Genomic DNA, 20853 nt, shown 5'->3' on the forward strand with positions numbered 1-20853 from the left:
AGGTCTTTCCATCAGCCAGGGCAAAGCTTTGGTTCTCACTTGGCCTCAGTTGTTCCCCCTCTTGCGCCACCTGTACCCACTGGCTATGCCTCATAAGAGAGTAAGTACAGGCGGTATCAAAAACGGCCTGACACTGTCTTCCTCTCACCTCTATCGGCACATGCAGAAGAGATGAGGTTTTCTCTTTTCCACGCCGCACCACAGTCACCACATCCGCAGGCTTCTTTGACATCCACTTCTCCGGTGGCTTTTTTGCCATCCTCCCCTTTGCTTTCTGTTGGTCCACCTTCCCCCAATACTCCTTAGCAGCCGTACAGTCCTTCTCCACCAACGTGCCCACGGAAACCAGCTGCTCCACAGTAGTGACGGTGCCCCGGAGGCACCCAGCAATTCTGGGGTTGCAGTTATTGAGGATCTTCCTCACTAACTCAGTTTCAGAGATTTCAGGCTTCCACCGTAAACAGAGTGCACGATAGTCATAGGCAAAATCTCTCACACACTGTTCAGGCAGCTGCACCATATCCCTGAGCTTCTCTTCGACCTCTGCGAGGTAATCAGGAGGAAGGAAGGCGGCCTGAAACGCCTCCTTGAACTCCACCCAACTATGGACCTTACTTTTGGCTACACTCCACCAACTATTGGCCGGCCCTTTAAGCACACTGGATAAGGCACCAACTAGCTCTGCATCACTCAACGGCCGTACCGCAAGAAAGGTCTCACATTGATCAACGAAGTTTAGAGCATCGGCTACCTCCCGAGACCCGCAGAATGAGGGAAAGTCTATGTGAACAGCAGGTTTCGAATGCACCACTGCCGCTCCAGTGACCTTGCTGGGAGACGCACTGCAAGGAGCAGTGATATCCATCCCCTCCAAGCCTGACTGAAACATGGCCGGTGGCGTTAGACCAGAGGTTGGGGCCTGAGACTGTGTCTCTGTCACATTCGAGCTCCTAAGGGGCTCTAGTGGCTCACTGAGGGAGGCAGCACCGAAGGCTGGAGGAGACATAAGAGGAAGTCCGCTGTCAAAAGTGACATTAAGGGGTGGAAGCTGACCATGATGGGCCACGTGGCGGGGCTGTTCATGGCTCAGAGAAGCTGCGTCGCTGGTGGTTGGAGCCCGCGACCCCCCGATGGCGTTGGAGTCTGGAGTGGAGCGTCCCTGGGCTGGTACGGGGCCCCTAGCTCCGAAGAGGGATGCGGGGACCACTGTGCGACTTAAGCGCTTCAACCGCTGAATCTCTGCACTCCACTTTTCATCCCTCCTCTGCAAACACTCCACTAGCTGGACCTCGAACCGCTTGAGAGTGCTCATCACCCGATGCTCCAAATGTTCAACGTTTGTGTCCACATAGCCCCTAATGCTGTCCTCTCTGTTCAACGTGCTAGTGACTGAGTCGCGAAAATCTCCTTCCAACATGTGCACCTTATCAATTACTGTCTTTAGCTCCTCCCCAAGGGTAGAGATGGCAGGCAGACCAAGGTAAGAGGTGCTGTCTCCCTCCTCCACACCGTCTTCAGGGTCCGGCTCAGACAGATACAGTGAGCTAATCAGGGATGTTATCTCCCCCACAGGATTTCGCCTGGTGACCCACTCATCTCCCCCATTCTCATGGTGCTGATCCGCGGCTTCATGCACCGATATGGGAGTAGACGCCTGTGTGCCTTCACTGGCAGCCTGACTGCCGGCATCAATTTCACCCAGGGGCAGATTCTCTTCAGTAGCCATCAATAAAATTTATCTTAAAGAACACACTTATTTATAAACAATTTCATGTCCACAGTATGTCACTAATTAACCAGCATGTACGAATATTTCACACACCGTTACTCCCAAACCAAACACAAAAGCTTTGCATACACAGTTTACAATATTACCCCAACGAAAGCGCTCATTAATTTAATTCACTCCAAACACGTTATCTATTTCAATTCCCCGTACGGGCCAGCATCTGTAACGCGCAGCCTTGTTCTGGGCTGAACATTAACTCTCCAAGGGGTTCATGGAAAAATAGACTTCATGTAAAAATTAAACAAACGAAACGCCACCGTGGTGCAATTTAACGTAAAGATCCACGTCACTTTTAATTTAGACGGGCTTTCCCAGCTCGGCCGCTCTGAGCGCAAAATGATCACCAAAATAAATTAATTACATACAAGGCACGCAAAAAACCCCGGTCTTTCCACTTTGTAAATTAAGTAAATAACCCCCCCCAAACGAAATATCACTTATTGAACCGAATGGTTCACGATAAATATGTCCACAAGTCGCAAACTTTCCGATACTCAGGAACAATACAACGCCGAGCGGCTCGGGCGCCGGAGGAAAAACAAACAAACAAAAGGAGTCAGTCTCACCCCGTTTACCCGCGGTCCTTTGTGTCAGTCCACCGGGAACAGAGTCAACCAGGAGGGAAACTCAACTGGCCTCCGCCTGACCAGGAGGGAAACTCGACTGGACTCCGCCGGACCAGGAGGGAAACTCTACTGGCGGCTCCGTTCGCTTAGTCCGTGCCTCGGCTCCGTCCGATACAACGCAGTCTAAGTTACGCCGCTCTCCCCCCTCTACCGCCAGCCGTCCACCATCTCCTCCGACCATCACCAGGTGTCCTCCTCCACCTGGTCCACGTCACATCCTCCCTTTATCCCCTCGGCCCACAAATTTTGCTATTCCTATTTATAATAATTTCAAGGCACCCACACTACCCATTTAGTTTACAGACTACATCTCACATCAGGCAACCAAGTGCACTTTTCTTTTAAACCTTTGTTTGCACACTGTACATTTTATTTCATGTCAAGGTGACGCTGTCACACAGGGTACTTCTGGATTCGTGGTTACTGCCTTGGTACCGCCTGAGCCCCTCAGCTGCTCCACATGTAACCCTGGCCGTAGGATTCGGGCAGGAAGCGCGGAGTCTGGGACCCATGGTCAGAAGAGCAACCACCCTCACATGGGAACAAACAGCACAACCTGATCTGCTAAAGGCCAAAGAAGAAGATATGTGGTGCTTCACGGGCCCCCATACTACGGATGTCTCCCTCCCAGAACACCTGCCACTGCCAAGACAACATGGACTCCCATGTACGGACCACCCAGGAGCCGCAGCGGTTTTGAATACGGTAGACTCACGATTTTGGACTTCAACTCCCCATGACGTAGGAGTCCTGGAAACACCACCAGTGATTGTCACCCTAAAAGACCCAGATGCCCCTCCTATTTATCGACGACAGTATCCTCTAACCCAAGATCAAATGACAGGCATCGCCCCTACTATTCAGGGTCTCCTTGACGCTGGGGTCATATACGAGTGTCGCTCCCCATGGAACACTCCCATATTGCCAGTACAGAAAGCTGGGGGAAAGGGCTGGAGAATGGTGCAAGACTTCCGCCCCATAAATGATGCAACAACTCCAGATGTTCACCCAGTACCGGACCCGCACGTAGCACTCACAGGTCTCAGCCCAGCGTTTCGATACTTCACTGTCATAGATTTGGCGAACGCCTTCTTTAGCGTTCCACTGGCACAGACGTCGCAAGCTATGTTTGCTTTCACATTTGGTGGCAAACAGTACACCTACAACCGCCTGCCTCAAGGGTTCAGAGACTCGCCCGGTCTCTTCAATCAGGTGCTGAAAGCACACCTACTGGAGCTGAAATGGCCAGCCGGAGTGGTGCTCATCCAATATGTAGACGATCTGCTATTGGCGGCAGAAACCTCTATCCTTTGCCTAGAAGCCACCGCCCTACTGTTCTCAGTCCTGTATAAAAAGGGCTACAAAGTCAAGAAGGAGAAAGTGCAACTATGCAGAGAAGAAGTCCTGTTTCTGGGCCGACAAATCTCAGCGTCCGGACTAGGAGTATCCACGGCTCACAGGGAATCGATTTTACATTACCCAAAGCCCACCACGGTGGCTGACATGCTGTCCTTCCTAGGACTAACAGGGTACAGTCGATCGCACATACCCGACTACTCCAATCGCACACAGCCATTGCGGACAATGATCAATGAGGTTGGGGCTCGAAACCTCACAGAACGACTACCCTGGACTACTGAAGCCGAACAAGCATTCACTGACATGAAACAAGTTCTCTCCCAAGCTGCTGCGCTCACCTCACCGGACTACACACAAGTGTTCCATTTGGATGTTTCTGAACAAAATGCATTTTTAAATGCTGTTTTGTATCAGAAAAAAGGGGGAGAGAGGAATGTGTTGATATACCACTCTTCAAAACTCGACGCAGTGGAAACCGGACAGTCAACGTGCGCCAGATATGTTGCAGCGGTAGCAAAAGCTCTCCAAAAAACAGCACATGTAGTGATGTGTCACCCATTACAGGTCCACACTGAACATGGAGTTGCAGTGTTCTTGGCAAGCAAGGAGTTTACTTTCAGCATGGCCAGAAAAACCAAGATTCAAAGAGAATGCACCAAGCCGCATATAACTTTTGTGGCAGCCGAAAGGAACATGGCTGGAAACTTTGGGAAAGGAACCCCACATTCATGTGAAGAACTTGCAGTCAAGGAAAGCAAGCTCAGACAAGACCTGAAAAATGACATAGATCCCAGAGCAGAACTCTGGCTCTACACGGACGGATGCTGTTATCGAGGAGAAAACGGACTGAACCGGGCATCATATGCAGTGGTTCAGCAACACCCCGATGGAAGACATGAGACGCTCAAAGCAGAAGTAATACCACAACCCGCTTCAGCGCAAATGGCAGAAGTCAAGGCGCTCACCGAAGCCCTGAAACTGGCCAAAGGAAAGACGGTGAACATCTTTACAGATTCTGCTTACGCACATGGAGCGGCACAGGTAGATGCGCCCATGTGGCAGCGAAGAGGATTCGTAACATCCAGCAACGCCCCAATCAAACATCAAAAAGAAATACAAGAGCTGGTGGAAGCAATCACCCTACCAAGAGGAGTATCCATAATGAAGTGCAAAGGACATGAGAAAGCAGGCACCAGGATCAGTCAAGGAAACGAAGCTGCAGATCAGGCGGCCAAAAAGGCAGGAGGATATCAGCCAGAGCAAATGATACTTAGGTTGACGCCCCCCCAACCTAAGCTCACCGAAGAAGACCTAAAGAAGATACAAGAACAAGCAGGCCCATACGAATGGTCGACATGGACACAAAAGGGGGCCACAAAGAAAGAAGATCTCTGGAGATCACATGATGGAAGGATAGTGGCACCAGCAAAACTAGTAGCGACCCTACTAAAAGAAGCCCATGGACCAACCCATGAAGGACAAAGACAGACACTGTTGAACATTTCAGCACTCTGGTGGCACCCACACCTAGACAGCATGGTAAAACTATACTGCGAAGAATGCGACGTCTGTGGAAACCACAATCCAAGAAAACCATTCAAGACGCCCATGGGATCCTACCCCGTACCTCTTGCACCTTTTCAGGACATTAGCATAGACTATACAGATATGGGGCAGGAGAATATAGTACAGGGAAAGAGATACATGTTGGTAATGGTAGACAGATTTTCAAGATGGGTAGAAGCAATACCCACAAAGAGAGAAGATGGAAAGACAGTGATAAAGTGGTTACAGACAGAGCTAATACCTAGATACGGGGTACCGAAACGTATCAGATCAGACAACGGGACACACTTCAATAATCAGATGTTGAGTGAGGTGGAGGCATTCCTGGGGATTGCACACAGTTTTGGTTCGGTCTACCATCCACAGTCCCAGGGACTGGTGGAACGCGCGAATCAAACGTTGAAGGCTAAGATAGCCAAGGTATGTGCGGGCAGTAAGATGACATGGTTGGAGGCCCTCCCCTTGGCACTTATGGCCATGAGAGCTTCACGGGGGAGTGGCACACACCTGTCGCCGCACGAGTTGTTGACGGGGAGGCCAATGCCTGGCCCGCCACGTGATGGAGGACATATACCTCCTTTAGATGTGTGTCAGATAGAGAAATCCGACTACATGAGAGAACTAATATCTCTTGTTTCAGCCCTCTCGACACAGGTGCAGAAGGCACAGGAGAAGGATCCCGAAGAGCAGGGGACGATAGTCAAAGTAGGAGACTGGGTCAGGGTCAAGGTTCACAAAAGAAAGTGGACAGAGCCCAGGTGGACTGGTCCGTACGAAGTGAAGGAGGTTACTTCACACTCGGTCCAGGTCAGAGGAAAAGCAGGAGCGCCCTGGCACCACCTGACACATTGTGCCCCAGCATCACCACCTACTCGCTCACTCCAGGAAGTGAGAACAGATTTGGCCCAAAATGACGCCTCCTAAGGGTTTTAGGAGACTCTTTGGAGATCCGTCTGTTGCACCGGAGGAAAGGAGGAGATGGGGATTTAGTGAACAGGTCCCTGGAGGAGAGAAGGGACTGTTGTGCTTGCTGACCGCAATAGCTGCAGCAGTAATTATACTAATATTTGGGCTAGGATTGATATACCTAGAACCAAAACAAGGCAACTCCACAGGTAGTTATCTGACCCGCCCCAAAAGAGAACAGGCGAAAACTTTCCAGATCCCCAAAGTTGCGTGCGGTGCCAAAATGGTCTTAAATTACACCGCCGGGGAAACCACGATGTTCACATTTGACTTATGCTCCGTGATAAACTGCGGAAAATCCAAAGCGAGTTGGCGGGGCTACGATGTCTATCTGTGTCATACCGCAGAAATAGTGAGGAGCTGCGAGGCCACTGGGAAACCTTACCAGTAGGGGTGTCACGATTTCGATTTTTCATCGAAATCGATCGAAATGACGTCACGATCTCGAGCATCGAAGTCAAAGAGAGGATCGACGATCCCCCCTCCCCCCGTGTGCAAAGCTACGCACACTACGCAAAGTTACGCAAATGACGCAGCACATTGTAGCCGACGCCGCTAGTTACCTATCCTGCAGGTTATGACACGATGGCGAGTGCAGATGAAAGAGGAGACGCGGCACCGGAGCTTGAAGCAGCTCCTGCTTCTCTTAAATCACATGTATGGAAATACTTTGCGTTCCCGGTGAGTTATGTCGACGACGTTCGCGTTGTTGACAAGAAGACCACAGTGTGTAAGATATGCTATGCGCGTGTACCATACCCGGCCACGGGAAACACTACGAACATGGCAGGACACATTCGCCGGCATCACAAAGATGTAGATTTGACAGCTGGGAAAGCACCATCACTGGTCCAGCCAACTATTCAATCCTCGTTTGCAATAAAACTTCCACAGACCTCAGCTCGCGCAAAAGCTATAACTAGCGCTATAGGGCTATTTATAGCAGCAGACCTGCAGCCTTACTCGGTGGTGGAAAACACGGGATTTAAACATTTAATTAGCGTACTTGAGCCACGCTACAGTATGCCCAGCAGGTCGCATCTTACAACAAAAGTGGTTCCCTCCATGTATGAAGACGTTAAAGAAAAAGTTGTGAGGGGTCTGAGCAATGCAGAGTTAGTTGCCTTAACAACAGATGGCTGGACCTCAAGAGCAACTGAGAGTTACATCACCGTCACAGCGCACTACGTCAATAAAGATTGGGAGATTGAAAGTCCAGTCCTTCAAACTCGTTGTTGAAAACAAGATTGTTACTTTTATATTGCAAATAAATAATTTAAATTTGACCATTAGTGCCTAATGTGATACATTATGGAAATTGCATCACTTATATGTAGCCCAACTTTTGAAATAAGATTTACTGTACAAAATTTGATGAATAAAACCAATGATCGTAGACTAGACTAGTCTGAAAATGGCATAGGCATCTGTGCTGTAAGAAAAAGAAAAAAATCGAGAATCGAATCGAATCGTGACCCTAAAATCGAAAATCAAATCGAATCGAGTATTTGGAGAATCGTGACACCCCTACTTACCAGTATGGGTTTGGGGTCTCGGTGGACTCGCAGCCATTTTGTCCCGATTGGCCTAAGGTAACAAAGTTCACTGGGACCTGGTCCAAGTTTACCCGACACAAACACAGCGCGTTTTGGGACCATATTTCGTTTCAAAGAGATTTCAGTCCAACTAACAATCTGCTCACCCTCTCTATCAATAACATTAAGGCGAGTTCCACGGGAAAAAATCGCATCTGGTTCGTATTAGGAGTAGACGTCAAAGGAAAAGACCCGGTAGTAGGAATACAAGTAAACATATACCCGCCCAAGAGTAGTGCGACGAATACGACCACAGCTAATTCCACTGTCTTAAAGCCACCCACTACCAATCCGACAGTGATGACCCAGGATTACACAGCATTAACTCCTTTAGACGTTGTAAAAATGGCTACAGGCTTCGGGGAAAATAACATTTGGTTAAAGTGGATTACGGATAATGCTAAGAGTCAGAGCATGACGGGATGTGTAGCATGCGCGGTTGCGCGTCCTGCCATGTTCACCGAACCGGCCCCCTTATATCCAGATCACGATAAAATAGGGTACGAATGCATAATGAGCTTGACTAGAGAAGCCACACCTCCGGGATGTCAACTCTTGGCATCAGTCTTCCCACCCATAGATAATACGACTAAGGCCGGCTATTTTACTGCCATAAAAGGAAAAGATCCCAGGTATCAGTGTTTCAATTTCGCCAGCAGCAACCCAAAAGTCAATGTGGGAAAAATACCCCCAGACTGGTGTAATAGGACGACATCTGGGGATGTGATAGGACCATGGGCCCGAGCAGGACTGTTTTACTATTGTGGAGGGTTGCGTCTCTATACTCGAGTAGAGGCCAGCACCACCACAGGCACCTGCGCCATGGTCAGACTAGGGATGCCCCTTACGTTGATAGGCAGTCGAGGGATAAAAAACCCCTCGGGATCTGGCGCCCTCGTCCGGCGGAGAAGAAGACATATACTTGTTAAAAGGGACACGAGCTTAAAAGATCCATTTGGAGGGACCACATACATAGATGCCATAGGCGTCCCGCGAGGAGTGCCTGACGAGTACAAATTGGCGAACCAAGTAGCAGACGGGCTCGCATCAATCTTTATCTGGATACTCCCCAACAAAAACGCAGACCGCATCAATTATATCCACTATAATCTCTTGCGCCTCGCTAATGCCACTAGGGATGCAGTAGAAGGGCTAGCGGAGCAACTCGCACCCACATCAATCATCGCTATGCAAAATAGAATGGCGCTAGATATGCTTTTAGCTGAAAGAGGGGGTGTCTGCGCTATGTTTGGAAAATTCTGCTGTACCGTAATCCCTAACAACACGGCCCCAGACGGGTCGGTCACTCGAGCATTAGAAAACTTAAAAGCACTCTCCAAAGAAATGCACGATGCATCAGGGGTTGACGACCCGTTTACCAAATGGATGGAAGATGTGTTTGGAAAATGGAAAGCGGTAATAATATCTTTAGCAGCCTCAGTAGCCATCTTCCTGGCCATACTAGTCACCTGTGGATGCTGCTGCATTCCATGTCTGAGAACCATGGTCACCAAATTAGTGCAAACTGCCCTGACTAAAGAACAAGACCCACCAAAGTATATGCTGCCGTTATTAGTTAATGAGGAACTTGGGGATGGGAGCCTGGACATGAAAGACGAGGATGAAGAAGAGTATCTTTAAAAAAAAAAAAAAAAAATGTTCACACCTAGTAGGTGTGAAAAGGGGGATTTGTGGAAGAAAAATGTAATAACCTATTAGCCTACTTTTTCTATATACTGTGTGTGGAGAAAAATGTAAATACATAAGCTAATCACGCAGCTTTAAATTACTACACATAGACTCGGATGTTCAGATAAGTGGAAAATTACTGTAAGGGTTAGAAACTGCGTCAGGGCACGGCACCTGCATGCTACAATGTAGGAGACAGTACACACAAGAGAGATGGCGTCCGAATCTCACACATACACACACGCGCCCACGCACATACCAACATCAGCAAGGGAGAGCAAGGGTGGGGGCTAGCGGCCAGCAAACTGATACAGTGCCTAGCAGAGATAGCACCAGAAGAGATGCACCTCGACAACATGCACACACACACATAGATGACAACGCCTGGAAAGACGAATCGTATGAGCCAGTGTGGGTGGAAATACCCAGTGCTCCAACCAGGCCGCGGCATTCTAAAATTACGCTCCGCCTGCTTCGATTGATTGAGCCAATCAGACTCATGTGGAGTTTTGGATATATTGAACTGCGCACTCTTTGTAAGCGCCTTTTTGAGTGAACTCAACCCTATGTTGAGTTGACTATTAGGTCCGTGCACGTTTAACTGCCGGAATATGCTTTCTTGATACTTGTGCTAATAAAGCGCTGTTTTTGATACAACTTATAAACTCTCCTCGTATGTTTGAGCTTAATATCCATATTCAAGCTCAATATTCAAGCTTACTATTTTTTCCACAACAGACACAGTCTTTATAAACCTCTATTTATCCTTTATCATCAGTTTTTAACTATTTTAATTCACCTTTTTAATATTTAACTCTTGAACATAAAATTAATTAGTTTTTATACACAAAAGTGCATTTTTCTTCATCAATAAATGAAATATACCACACCAGAATGGTGCTGTTACCATCTGCAGTGGCTAATAACACAAATAAACAGTTCGAATGACATACAAAATGATTAAACTGCATCTTCTCAATGTAAACCGCATGGAAAATTAGCCTTAGCTTAGCGATTAGCATGGCGACTAGCATTACTAAGCATAAAACAATGGACAAAATAGCATCCCAACCTGGCAGTTAGCATGTCATGGTTGCTAGTAGCTTTAGCATTTCAAGCTAGCGATCTTTTTACAAACGATAAACTACGGTAAAAATTGCACAAAAGTAACAGAAAAACATTGGAAGGCATCATATGGCATATTTTAAGCAACATAGACCATCATAACCCAAGTTAATAGCACAATAAATGTATTTTTTTCCATCTGAACAGCTACCGAACTAGAAGCTAACTGTGTGCTAACTCACCGGAGTCTCATGCATTTTACTTCACAAAGGGGGTTTTTCCTCGTCGGCTCACGGTTTATCGGGTCTGCCTGCGGACGTCTCTGCCGTTATCCGCAGCTTTCTGCTACTCTTTGCGTCGTGTTTTTTTTTTTTTAGCTACCGACTCCCTCGGTCTGGCTTATGCCTTGAGAGAAAATGGCGTCTGCTCTCAGGTGCAGACTTCACGCGATACCTGACCTAGGTTCACGCCGGATACAAACACTAGCAGGGGAATACTGCCATCTACTGGGGGTTTAGTAGAACTGTCTAAATGACAAATATAGGTTTAGTAACCTGATTTTTCATGCTGGTTACACATGTATTATATAATAGCCAAACCTGTTGTATATTAAGACTTACTCATTTGTATGCATTTTACTTTTGCTTTATGTACTTTCAGATGACAAGAATGAATGCGAGAAGTATGATTTTACTACAACTGCTGAATTGAGTGGCTCAGAAGAGGAGTTAAGGTACTGCCATGTTTATATTGACCTTTGAAATGTAAACCTTGGTGGCTTTTTAAATATCAAAATGCCAAATACCATAGAAGTATATCACACTCTTAGATATGCTGGAATACACATTTAGCAGCCAACAGTTTCATTTTTTAGTTTGACTACCTTATAAAATTCCCCTTCACATGGTATAAAACTAAAAGTTCACACAATCTGTCAGTAGCTGTTTGATGCAGAAAGACGTTTATTATTTATTATTTACATTTAAAAAAAAAAACATATTAATAAACAGGGTGGATGGTGTTAGGCAGAACGTCCTGCCTCCTCAGACTCCACAGGAACACTATCCAAATCTAAAAGAGGCAGAACATCACGTGGGACCAGATACTCGGCCATGTTGGGGAGTCCGGACACCACACAGCAGCTCAGAGCACTGCGGCCGATCCCCATGTCAGAGACCTCGGACCACTCACCAGTGGTCACGTTGTAGCACTCCACGTTGGTGGAGGTGGTGATGCCGTTGAAGCCCCCGGCAACGAAGATCCGGTCATCGATGACTTCGATGCCGAAGTTGCTGCGAGGGGTCAACATGTGGGACACTTGGTTCCAGGTGTTGCTCCGAGGGTCGTAGACCTCCGCGCTGCGGAGATGGCTGGCGCCATCAAAGCCGCCGACCTTTGGGAGGAAGAGGAAATGAAAAGGTCAAACGGAGATTGAACCAGTTTCTCTGAATCTACAAAAAACAACTGCTGATCAAATCTCTTCACCCTTCAGGTTATGTGTTATGTGAGGGTCAGCAGTGTTTCCTGGACTTACAGCATAGAGGCGGTCTGCATAAGTAATGACGCCGAGCCCACTGCGGGCGCAGGTCATGAGGCCGATGGTCGTCCACTGGTCGGTCTCTGGGTTGTAACACTCAGCCGTCTGCAGGAACTCGTTCCCATTGAAACCACCGCAAACGTAAACCTGGAAAAAACAGGAAAGGACTTTAATAGGATTTAACAATGAAATTATTTAAGAATTAACACTTTTCTTGGCTTCTACTGGTAATAAATCATCTGAAATATCACTACACAACTGTGAGATAATGTGAGATAATGTGAGATAATGCGAGACCCACCTTGTTGTGGAGCGTCATGGAGCTGGCGTCACTTCTAACCTCCTGCATGGATGAAATGAGACTCCACTGGTTTGTCTCGGGGTTATAGCGCTCTGCAGTGGAGAGTCGTCGATGCCCGTCGTACCCTCCCATGGCATAGATGCACCCGTTGAGTGTCCTGTCGAAGCCCCCAACGCAGTAGACACTCCCGTTGAGGAAGGCGGTGCCATGGTAGGCACGAGGACGCTCCAGATGCTGGGTCAAGCTGATCCAGTCGTTGGTGTGGACGTTGTAGGCCTCGATACTGTCAGTCGGATCGCCGCCACTCCAGCCTCCGATGGCCAGCAGGACGGCGTTTGGAAGGCGAGGACGGGCGAGATGGTGGTAGACATCAGGCTGGTTTTGCATGACTTCTATGGCTTCCCTGACCATGCGCTGGCAGTCTGCGTTGTTATTCACCAGCTTATTAGACATCACACTGATCCTCATGTACTCTGTACCCATGGAGGCCAGCCGCACCTACAGAGAAAACAGGACAGAATGTTTGAATAGAAGTTCATGGACGGCAGTACTTTAGGCCGGTCCTTTTATCCTACTGAACCAAATCTATTCAGAATGTCATCATTATAAGCTGTATTCTGTTTTGGATCCACAGACTTGACAGCAGGATTAGTTTAGTGTCGGTTTTGGTCTCTTCATGGTATTTGTTGACAGTGAGAGCAATATGGAGCATGAAAGCAACATTTCAGGGCAGGACAAATGATTTGACTCTAGAGGTGGCCCTACAGACTACTGTTCAGTCAGGATGAAACCACGGAGAAGAAATCATGTGACAGGAAGTCATCCTACCTTAGATAAGAGCACAGCGATGTGGTCTCTCCTTTCCTCCAGTGAGCTGGCGATCCAGCGGAGGACGGCCTCATACACAGTCCTCTCGTCTCTCACTCTGAGGTCGTCTCTGTTCAGGATGGCACTGAGTTGCTGCACAGAGAGCTGCGGGAACTCTTCAGAGGAAACGAGCTCCTCAAAGTGGTCGACGATGAAGCTGTAGGCCTGGCGGTGCAGTTCGGGGCAGAAGCAGACGGCGGTGAACTGGAAGATGCCGATGCAGTTCTCTGGGCAGAGCTGGCTCTCCAGGAAGTCGCAGCACTTTTTCACAACTCCCATCACATTAAACTGATCGGCTGCTAGAAGCAGCTCCTGAACGTTGTCCTCCGTCACTGAAACGGAGCCGGTGTATGCAAAGTCGATGAGGAGCTGCATCATGTCAGGAGTCAGGCCGGGGATGTTGAAGACCTTCTTGTCTGAAGAAGACCAGCGTTGGAAGAGAGCTCTGTGGGTCAGGATGAAAACACAAAGAAGAAGAAAGAGAAACTGACGTCAGCTGTTCCTTCTTTGCTTCACACTAATAACTATGATAAGAAATATAGTGGGGCGCTTTTCAAAACAGCAGCAGAGTGAAATATGACTGATATCAAGGCTCCTCCCAGTTTACTTTAAACCACAACACTGACAAACCCAACACTCTGAATGACACACATGAAGTCTATTAAATAAATGACATCTGGAATGGAAATAGTGAATTATATGCATTTTGTAACAGATGTGTAACTTTTCTGAATGAACTCCATTCTAAAATCTGCTTTAAAGTACAGTAGTATGGAACTGAGAGACCAGCAGCTCAAATTCTACTTCACATTTTTAAAAAACAACAAAACAATAACACGTTTGGCAAACATCATAAATCCAACTTGAGCTGAGTCTACAACCGATGTACAAACTTCACATGTTGGAAGTTGATATGAGATGAATGGAAACAAGAAACCTCATTTGAGATGATATCCAGTCAAGTCATTATATTTATAAAAACTATAGACAGACAGGGAAACTACACCACTGGTTGAATCCTGAATGATCCTTTCAAATATGTTACAAATATTCTCGTAGCCGTCTATCAGGTGTTTAATGTCCTCTTGTTTTTGTTTAAATCACAAATGCTCTATGAGCTTGTTACGTGTTGTGGCTGTTCTCTCAGACTTCACATCGCTAATCAATCAATTTGCTGTTACTTTCTGCTCATTTGAAGGATATAAATTCACAAGTTTCCCCCCTAATATCAGATAATGTACTCACTGGAAGTAGAGGCTGCATCGACAGAGGAAGATCTTGTGGATTTGAAAATCCACGTCTTCAACAGTGATGACTGCCTCGCAAAACGTTCCCTCCAGACGTAAATCATTGAACCCTGAGGCAGGAAACAGGAAAGAAGAGTGGCGTTGATTGGCCATCTTGATTTGCTGATGATAGAGTTGTTGTCTCTGGTTGTTGGTTTATGTGGAGATCAAGAGAGAGACTGGACACCTTCACAGATTACACTTCTAGAATAGATGCTCATCACATCACTGTGTTTTGTGATTCATGCAGAATGTTATTGTTCAAATGTAGTTTGTATGTGTTTAACTGCAGCTTCCATCAGTCAGACAGGAGGTGAAGGTTCACTAAGGTGGCAGCAAAATCAAGATGGCCGATGACCCCATCTCAATCCCTCTTTGACGGAACTTAAAATACATGTGCGTGTTCAATTATTTATGATAAATCTGAGTATTATAATGAAATGGATCCTCAATACATTACAAACAGAAATCCACAGTGCACAAATCTAAACCATTTTAGTGGAGATCTTATAATTACTATGCTTATAGTAGATTGATAAAAATAACACAATATATCTTTTGGAAAAGCATGTAGCAAAACATTTTCACCCAATTCTAATCCAATAGTAATAATAACAACAATAATAATAATACATTTTATTGATCAGATTATTGAGAGCTTTGTAAATGATGAGGAGGATCTTGAAGTGGATATGCTGCTTTATTGGGAGCCAGTGAAGGTGTTGCAGGATGGGTGTAACGCATTTCTTTGAGTAACTTACACTTTGACTTCTAAAGAAGTCTCTTATGTCCACTTTTCTTTTTTTAGACATCCTGGCTGCATCTAATTACCAAACACAAATACGCACGCGCGCACATACGCACACGGACACCGATTCAAACGTAAATGTAAATGAAACCTCTGATATTAACATCCTTCTAGCTGACGTCAACCAGGCAGAACAAACTCCCAACTTCCAGTAGCGGACTCCTGTAGGACTCCTGACCGCAGACTAGCAGACCGGTGTGCAAGCAAGAAGGCGTGACGGCGGGGACGGCCAATCACACAGGCTTCAGCTTGAGCGGCCGTTTTCCGCCTGGTCCTAGTGCTTGACATGTCTCTGTGTACTATAGCTAACATTAGTTTTTTTCTGCCTTCAATGAAGTAACGCGACACATTTTTTGGCAGTAACGATAACGGCGCTATAATAATGAGATGAGTTATCAATGAGATTACTCCATCCATCCATCCATTGTCTACCGCTTATCCTGTATTTAGGGTCACGGGGGGGGGGGGGGGGGGGCTGGAGCCGATCCCAGCTGCAATGAGATTACTCGTTACTGAAAAAAGTAACGGCGTTACTAACGCCGCTACTTATAATGCCGTTATTCCCATCACTGTCTATATCTAGGTTTGTCTCTGGGAAACATGGGAGGAACTGTGCTGTGTGCCTGAAGAGGATGAGGATGGCAGGTTTTCTTCTCATTAACTAATGCATGTGTGGATTTACGTATATTATTTGACTAAAGATGTGTTTCTAAAACACTCCTCCTACAGTTGATGCTGATCAGAGTCAGTCCAACTACTTTAAAACATGCCTGGATAAAAGTGATACGGTTACATTCCAGTGTGTTCATTTCCAGGGAGTGGAGTGTGTTCATGCATGTTAGCATGTCTGGCTGCAGGCTGACAGCTTACTGATGACTGGGTTTTGTTGTTTTGGTTTCCTGTTTTATTTTGTAGTCCTTCTGTCTTGTGTTGTCATTTGCTTTGCTTCCTGTCTTGGTTTCCCTCCTTTTCTGTCTCCCAGCTGTGTCTCATTGTCTCGTCAGCCTTGCCTCTCGTTCTCCCCAATCACCATAGCCTGCCCTTGTGTTTCCACACCTGTCTGTCGTTGAACCTAATCCACCCTTATGTATTTAGTCTGTGTTTCCTTTCAATCTTGGCTTGGTCGTCTGTTTTATCCCGGATGTGTGTCCACCACCTGATCTGTCCTGCCTGTGTCCTGGTCTTTGTCTGGATTATTGTTTGAGTTTTGTCCGCTTTGGATTGGATCTTTGTTTTTTTGATTGTGTTTTTGCCCCTGTGGCCTCCCTGAGTTTTTGGACTTATCATTTAAATAAGCATTTTAACTGCATTTGGGTCCATACCTCCTTCAATCATAGTACATCCGTGACAAAAACACAACCACATTAACAAAAACACAACCACGTTAACACATTGTGGGAGTCTTTGGCCAAATCCGAATGTCCCCCTAAGGTCTAAGTCCTGAACCCTCAGAGACTTACCTGATGTCACCTGGTAAACGGTTGAGTGTGAGAGGCTGTGAGGACTTGAAATGGTAGAAATACAAAAATGGGACAGCACTCGGATTGTCACTTTACTTTGATGACACAAAATATATTATCTAAAAGTGTTGGGTTTTATTTCATGTTTTACAGCCTGATCTGAACGTCTTCCAGACTCTTATCATCCCAGACCAGTCGTAACTCAAATAATGTGTTTACTTCAATAAGCTAAATTAAAATAACTGCTTGATGATTAAACCAGGTGTGTAGGCTATGATGACATGCCTATGATTTCAAGTGTTTTATGTTCCATTTTAAATCTTTAATGTTAAAGTTTCTGCTTAAATGTAATATTCCACACATGTGGTGTCCTCTTTGTTTACCTTTTTTTTTTAAGTCCTCCGGGCTTTCCCTGGTAACCCCGTGTTTCACGTTGCAACGCTATGAACTGTGGGTAATTCCCTCAGGCAAAGTCAGCATCGATGCTCATTTACGTAAGTGGGCATAAAGGGGCTCAAAATGTCCACGAGCCAGTCCTCGTGCACTTCACGATGTGACCGTCAGGGACTCAATGGGAACGCACATTAAAGTCTGTGAGTGGTGACGTTGGGATTTGGCCTTTTTCTCTGAGGAAGGTTCCTAACTGAAGACGTGACCCGGAAGTAAACAAGTGGCCGCCATGATAAGAGCCGTTCAGATTCTCTAAATGCAAAGGAAAGGATCTCCAATGATCCTTTCAGATCTCCTTTAGGATACAACAGACCTTCCTTTACCAAAGGAGTTAAAGTGCCACACACCTCGGCCGTTCATGAAAACAAACCATATGCATATTTAACAATTACTTTCATGCAGACATATAGTAATTGGAATTGTGTTGATAAATGTGTCTATTATAAGTGAAGGAGTTGCATTCATGAAGGACCACAAGTTGCATTTATGGACAGTTTGCAGTCTTGGTTTTGGGACACTCTGGTCTGAGTCTCATCAACGGCCCTAACTTTACCCTCAGGATCTACTTTTAACTCACATTCTTTGTATTATTATTTTATTTGAACATGTTCTCATGTAACTTCCTTATTACACAGAGCTTTTGTCTTTTTCTTATTTCAGTCGTTTGATTTGAATCCACACATTCTCTCATCTTGATCTTAATAAATTTCCTTTTGGAGAATATTATGCGTTACTCACTGCGTCTAGGCCGAGGTGAAGCTGACGATAAAATAGTGGCAAAAAGCCTCCGACCTTTATTTGGGTCCGCAGTGTCGGAGTTGCCCAGAGCCGAGATGCAGCCAGCGGACGCTTCTCTTCTTCCAAGCCTGTTGGTGACGCCGGATTCAATTCAACGGAGGTTCACTGCAGCAAAGTCAACATTTATACACGTTCACATGCATCATGCAGCCGTCTTCATCAGCTGGTCTGTGTATCTCTCAACATCACCCAAGAGCAAGCGTTATAAAGCGTTGATGAATGGAAAATCACAGCTGCAGCATCATCATAGTTTATAATTCCTTAGTGGATTTAGCAGGAGCATTTTCTCCAACAATGAAGAAACAGTTTAATATGTTTTTTATTTGTAATATGTTAAATACATTATGTTTTCTATTCTAACCTGTGTGTGCTCTGTGTTTCATGTTGATGGTTTTCACTGGACAGCAACTAGTTGCTCCAGTCACTAATGCATGTTCCTCAACACGACAAGGTTCAGTCAAAGACAAAGCCATCCCGATATACTCCATTCATTTAAGTACATTTACACAAGCATTAATACATTTACAACAAGTACAAGGAGGAATGAACCTGACTGATTACAAACTGCAATGTTTTCATTCACATCTTTGCATTGACTCTGAATGTAATCACACCGCTTTGTGTTTGTTGTGAACAGTTTCAGAGACGCAGAGACACTGATGATCCAGACCAGACTCTAAACCCAGGATAAAGAGGTTCAGTGAATGTGGTGTTGATGGTGTGGAGGTGGATCAGTTTGTTAGAGGAGACTCTGTAGAAGGTCAGAGTGCCAGCAGGACAGTCCAAGTACACTGCTACCACACCAGAGGAGGAGGAGGAGGAGGAGGAGGAGGAGGAGGAGATGTGTGTTTGTTTTCTTTTGTGCCAGACAGAGTAACGACCATCATAACAACCCAGACACCAGGACTGATCATTCCATCCAAACACAGAGTCGTCTCCTCTCCTCTTGATTCCTCTGTAACTCACTGATATATCAACCCATCCTCTCCACTTGACCTCCCAGTAACAGCGACCAGTCAGACCATCTCTACACAGCAGCTGAGGCTCTGAGACAAATCTGTCTGGATGATCTGGATATGACTGGTCGTCTGACACATATGTCACCTCCCTGTTGGTGTCGTCCAGTTTGAGGTTTCTGCTGACTGTGTTTGTGTCCAGTTCCAGTTCACAGACATCTGATGGAGAGAACAAACACAATGCAGCTAAAGGTTATTGTTGGAGACAATTGGGTGTTTTTTGGTGTGTGTTTTGAAAGCTTAATAAATATACTTTGGGTATTAGTATATGATATCACAAGGGGGCGGTAACTTGATGGTGATGGGTCACGTCACCCATTTCATTGATAAATAGGACACCGGTGTGTAGTGGTGTGTGTTTTGTTGGATCGCAGAGAAAAACACAGTGTTGGGGAACTAGCAGGAGCAGATTCAGTTATTAATAGATAATTATTAATATCAATACTCAGTCTCAATATAAAGGAGTTTGTACTCAAATGCCAATAATTAATAACTATTAGAATATGAGTACAAACAGTTGAAGGATTTGTGAATTCTTCACAGAGAAGAGGTTGATATCATTCATTCTTATACAACATTAATAAACACAGCAGTATGTTCATAAGGGGTTTATTAACAATAAACAAAGAAACATACACTAAGTCCAAGTGGCCTATCTAACTAAATACTATACAAGTGTGTGTGTGTGTGTGTGTGTGTGTGTGTGTGTGTGTGTGTGTGTGTGTGTGTGTTACAAGATGGCGGCTGTGGGTGTCGACCAGTCAGCCATGTGGAGTGGGGGTGTTCTTTGTGGGAGGCCGTGTGGTGCTGCCTGGAGAACAGGTTTCTATATATGAGTATAATTAGTGTAATATATGTAGAGCCGTTAGGAAAGTTGGATTAGTGAGAACGCAACCTGTCTGTTCTGGATCACTGACGATCAACAGACTAAACAAAAACACGACAAAATTACATCGTTGGTCCTAAAAATATCACAGTTTGGCCTTAAATTACTAAAGATGGACACCAGACCAACTTGTGGTCTGGTCTCTGGACTAATGTGAGCTACTATCTAGACCTCTAGGGGACCACAGACAGTCTCTGGTTCCTCCACATAGTCTGGTCTGGTCTCTGGACTAATGTGAGCTACTATCTAGACCTCTAGGGGACCACAGACAGTCTCTGGTTCCTCCACATAGGAGGACGATCTCAACACTGAGACGCTTTAGAGACACAGAGGAATTTATCTCTTCAGTTGAAATATTTAAACATAAACCCGACTACGTGAAGTTTGCGTGTTTGTCTCCGTTGCCGTCCGGCAGGAATTGGCGTCCGTTTGTGTCTCTGCGTTGACTTTGTGTGTAATTGAAGGTGAAAATGTGGCGTTTGGTGTGAACACAACACGACATCTTTACAGCCACGAAGAAACAAACGCTACATCCTGATAGAAACGTGATCATCGGATTTCAGTCATGAACACGTTCAAATCTGGAGCAGCTGAGTTACTGAAGACATACTCACACTTCCTCAGACCAGGTCTCAGTCTCTGCTGTCCCCCATGGTCCAGCCTGCAGGAAGACATTCAAAGACCTCAATCAGGTCCACCATTAAACATGAACCCCAGTTCCTCAGTCAGAGACGGAGACACAGTCTGGAGCTGTTGTCCATCTGTCCTCACCTGAGAGTGTCCAGTCTA

The 20853-nt window shown here is 45.9% G+C and overlaps 2 protein-coding genes across 2 annotated transcripts in view; both read right to left on the minus strand.

The window, feature by feature from the left end:
* The window catches only part of LOC311030186 (uncharacterized protein), a 426559-nt gene that overhangs the window by 159684 nt on the left and 246022 nt on the right, over nt 1-20853 (minus strand). The window lies entirely within an intron of this gene.
* On the minus strand, nt 11677-14760 carry LOC311030271 (kelch-like protein 10; the record flags this gene model as incomplete). The annotated part of the gene is made up of 5 exons (XM_084035921.1): nt 11677-12048; nt 12190-12339; nt 12494-12991; nt 13322-13805; nt 14606-14760. The coding sequence occupies 5 exons, from the start codon at nt 14758-14760 to the stop codon at nt 11677-11679; spliced, it is 1659 nt and encodes a 552-aa protein (XP_083892047.1).

Source organism: Eutrigla gurnardus (genome assembly GCF_963514095.1).
Source record: "Eutrigla gurnardus genome assembly, chromosome: 19".
NCBI lineage: Eukaryota > Metazoa > Chordata > Actinopteri > Perciformes > Triglidae > Eutrigla > Eutrigla gurnardus.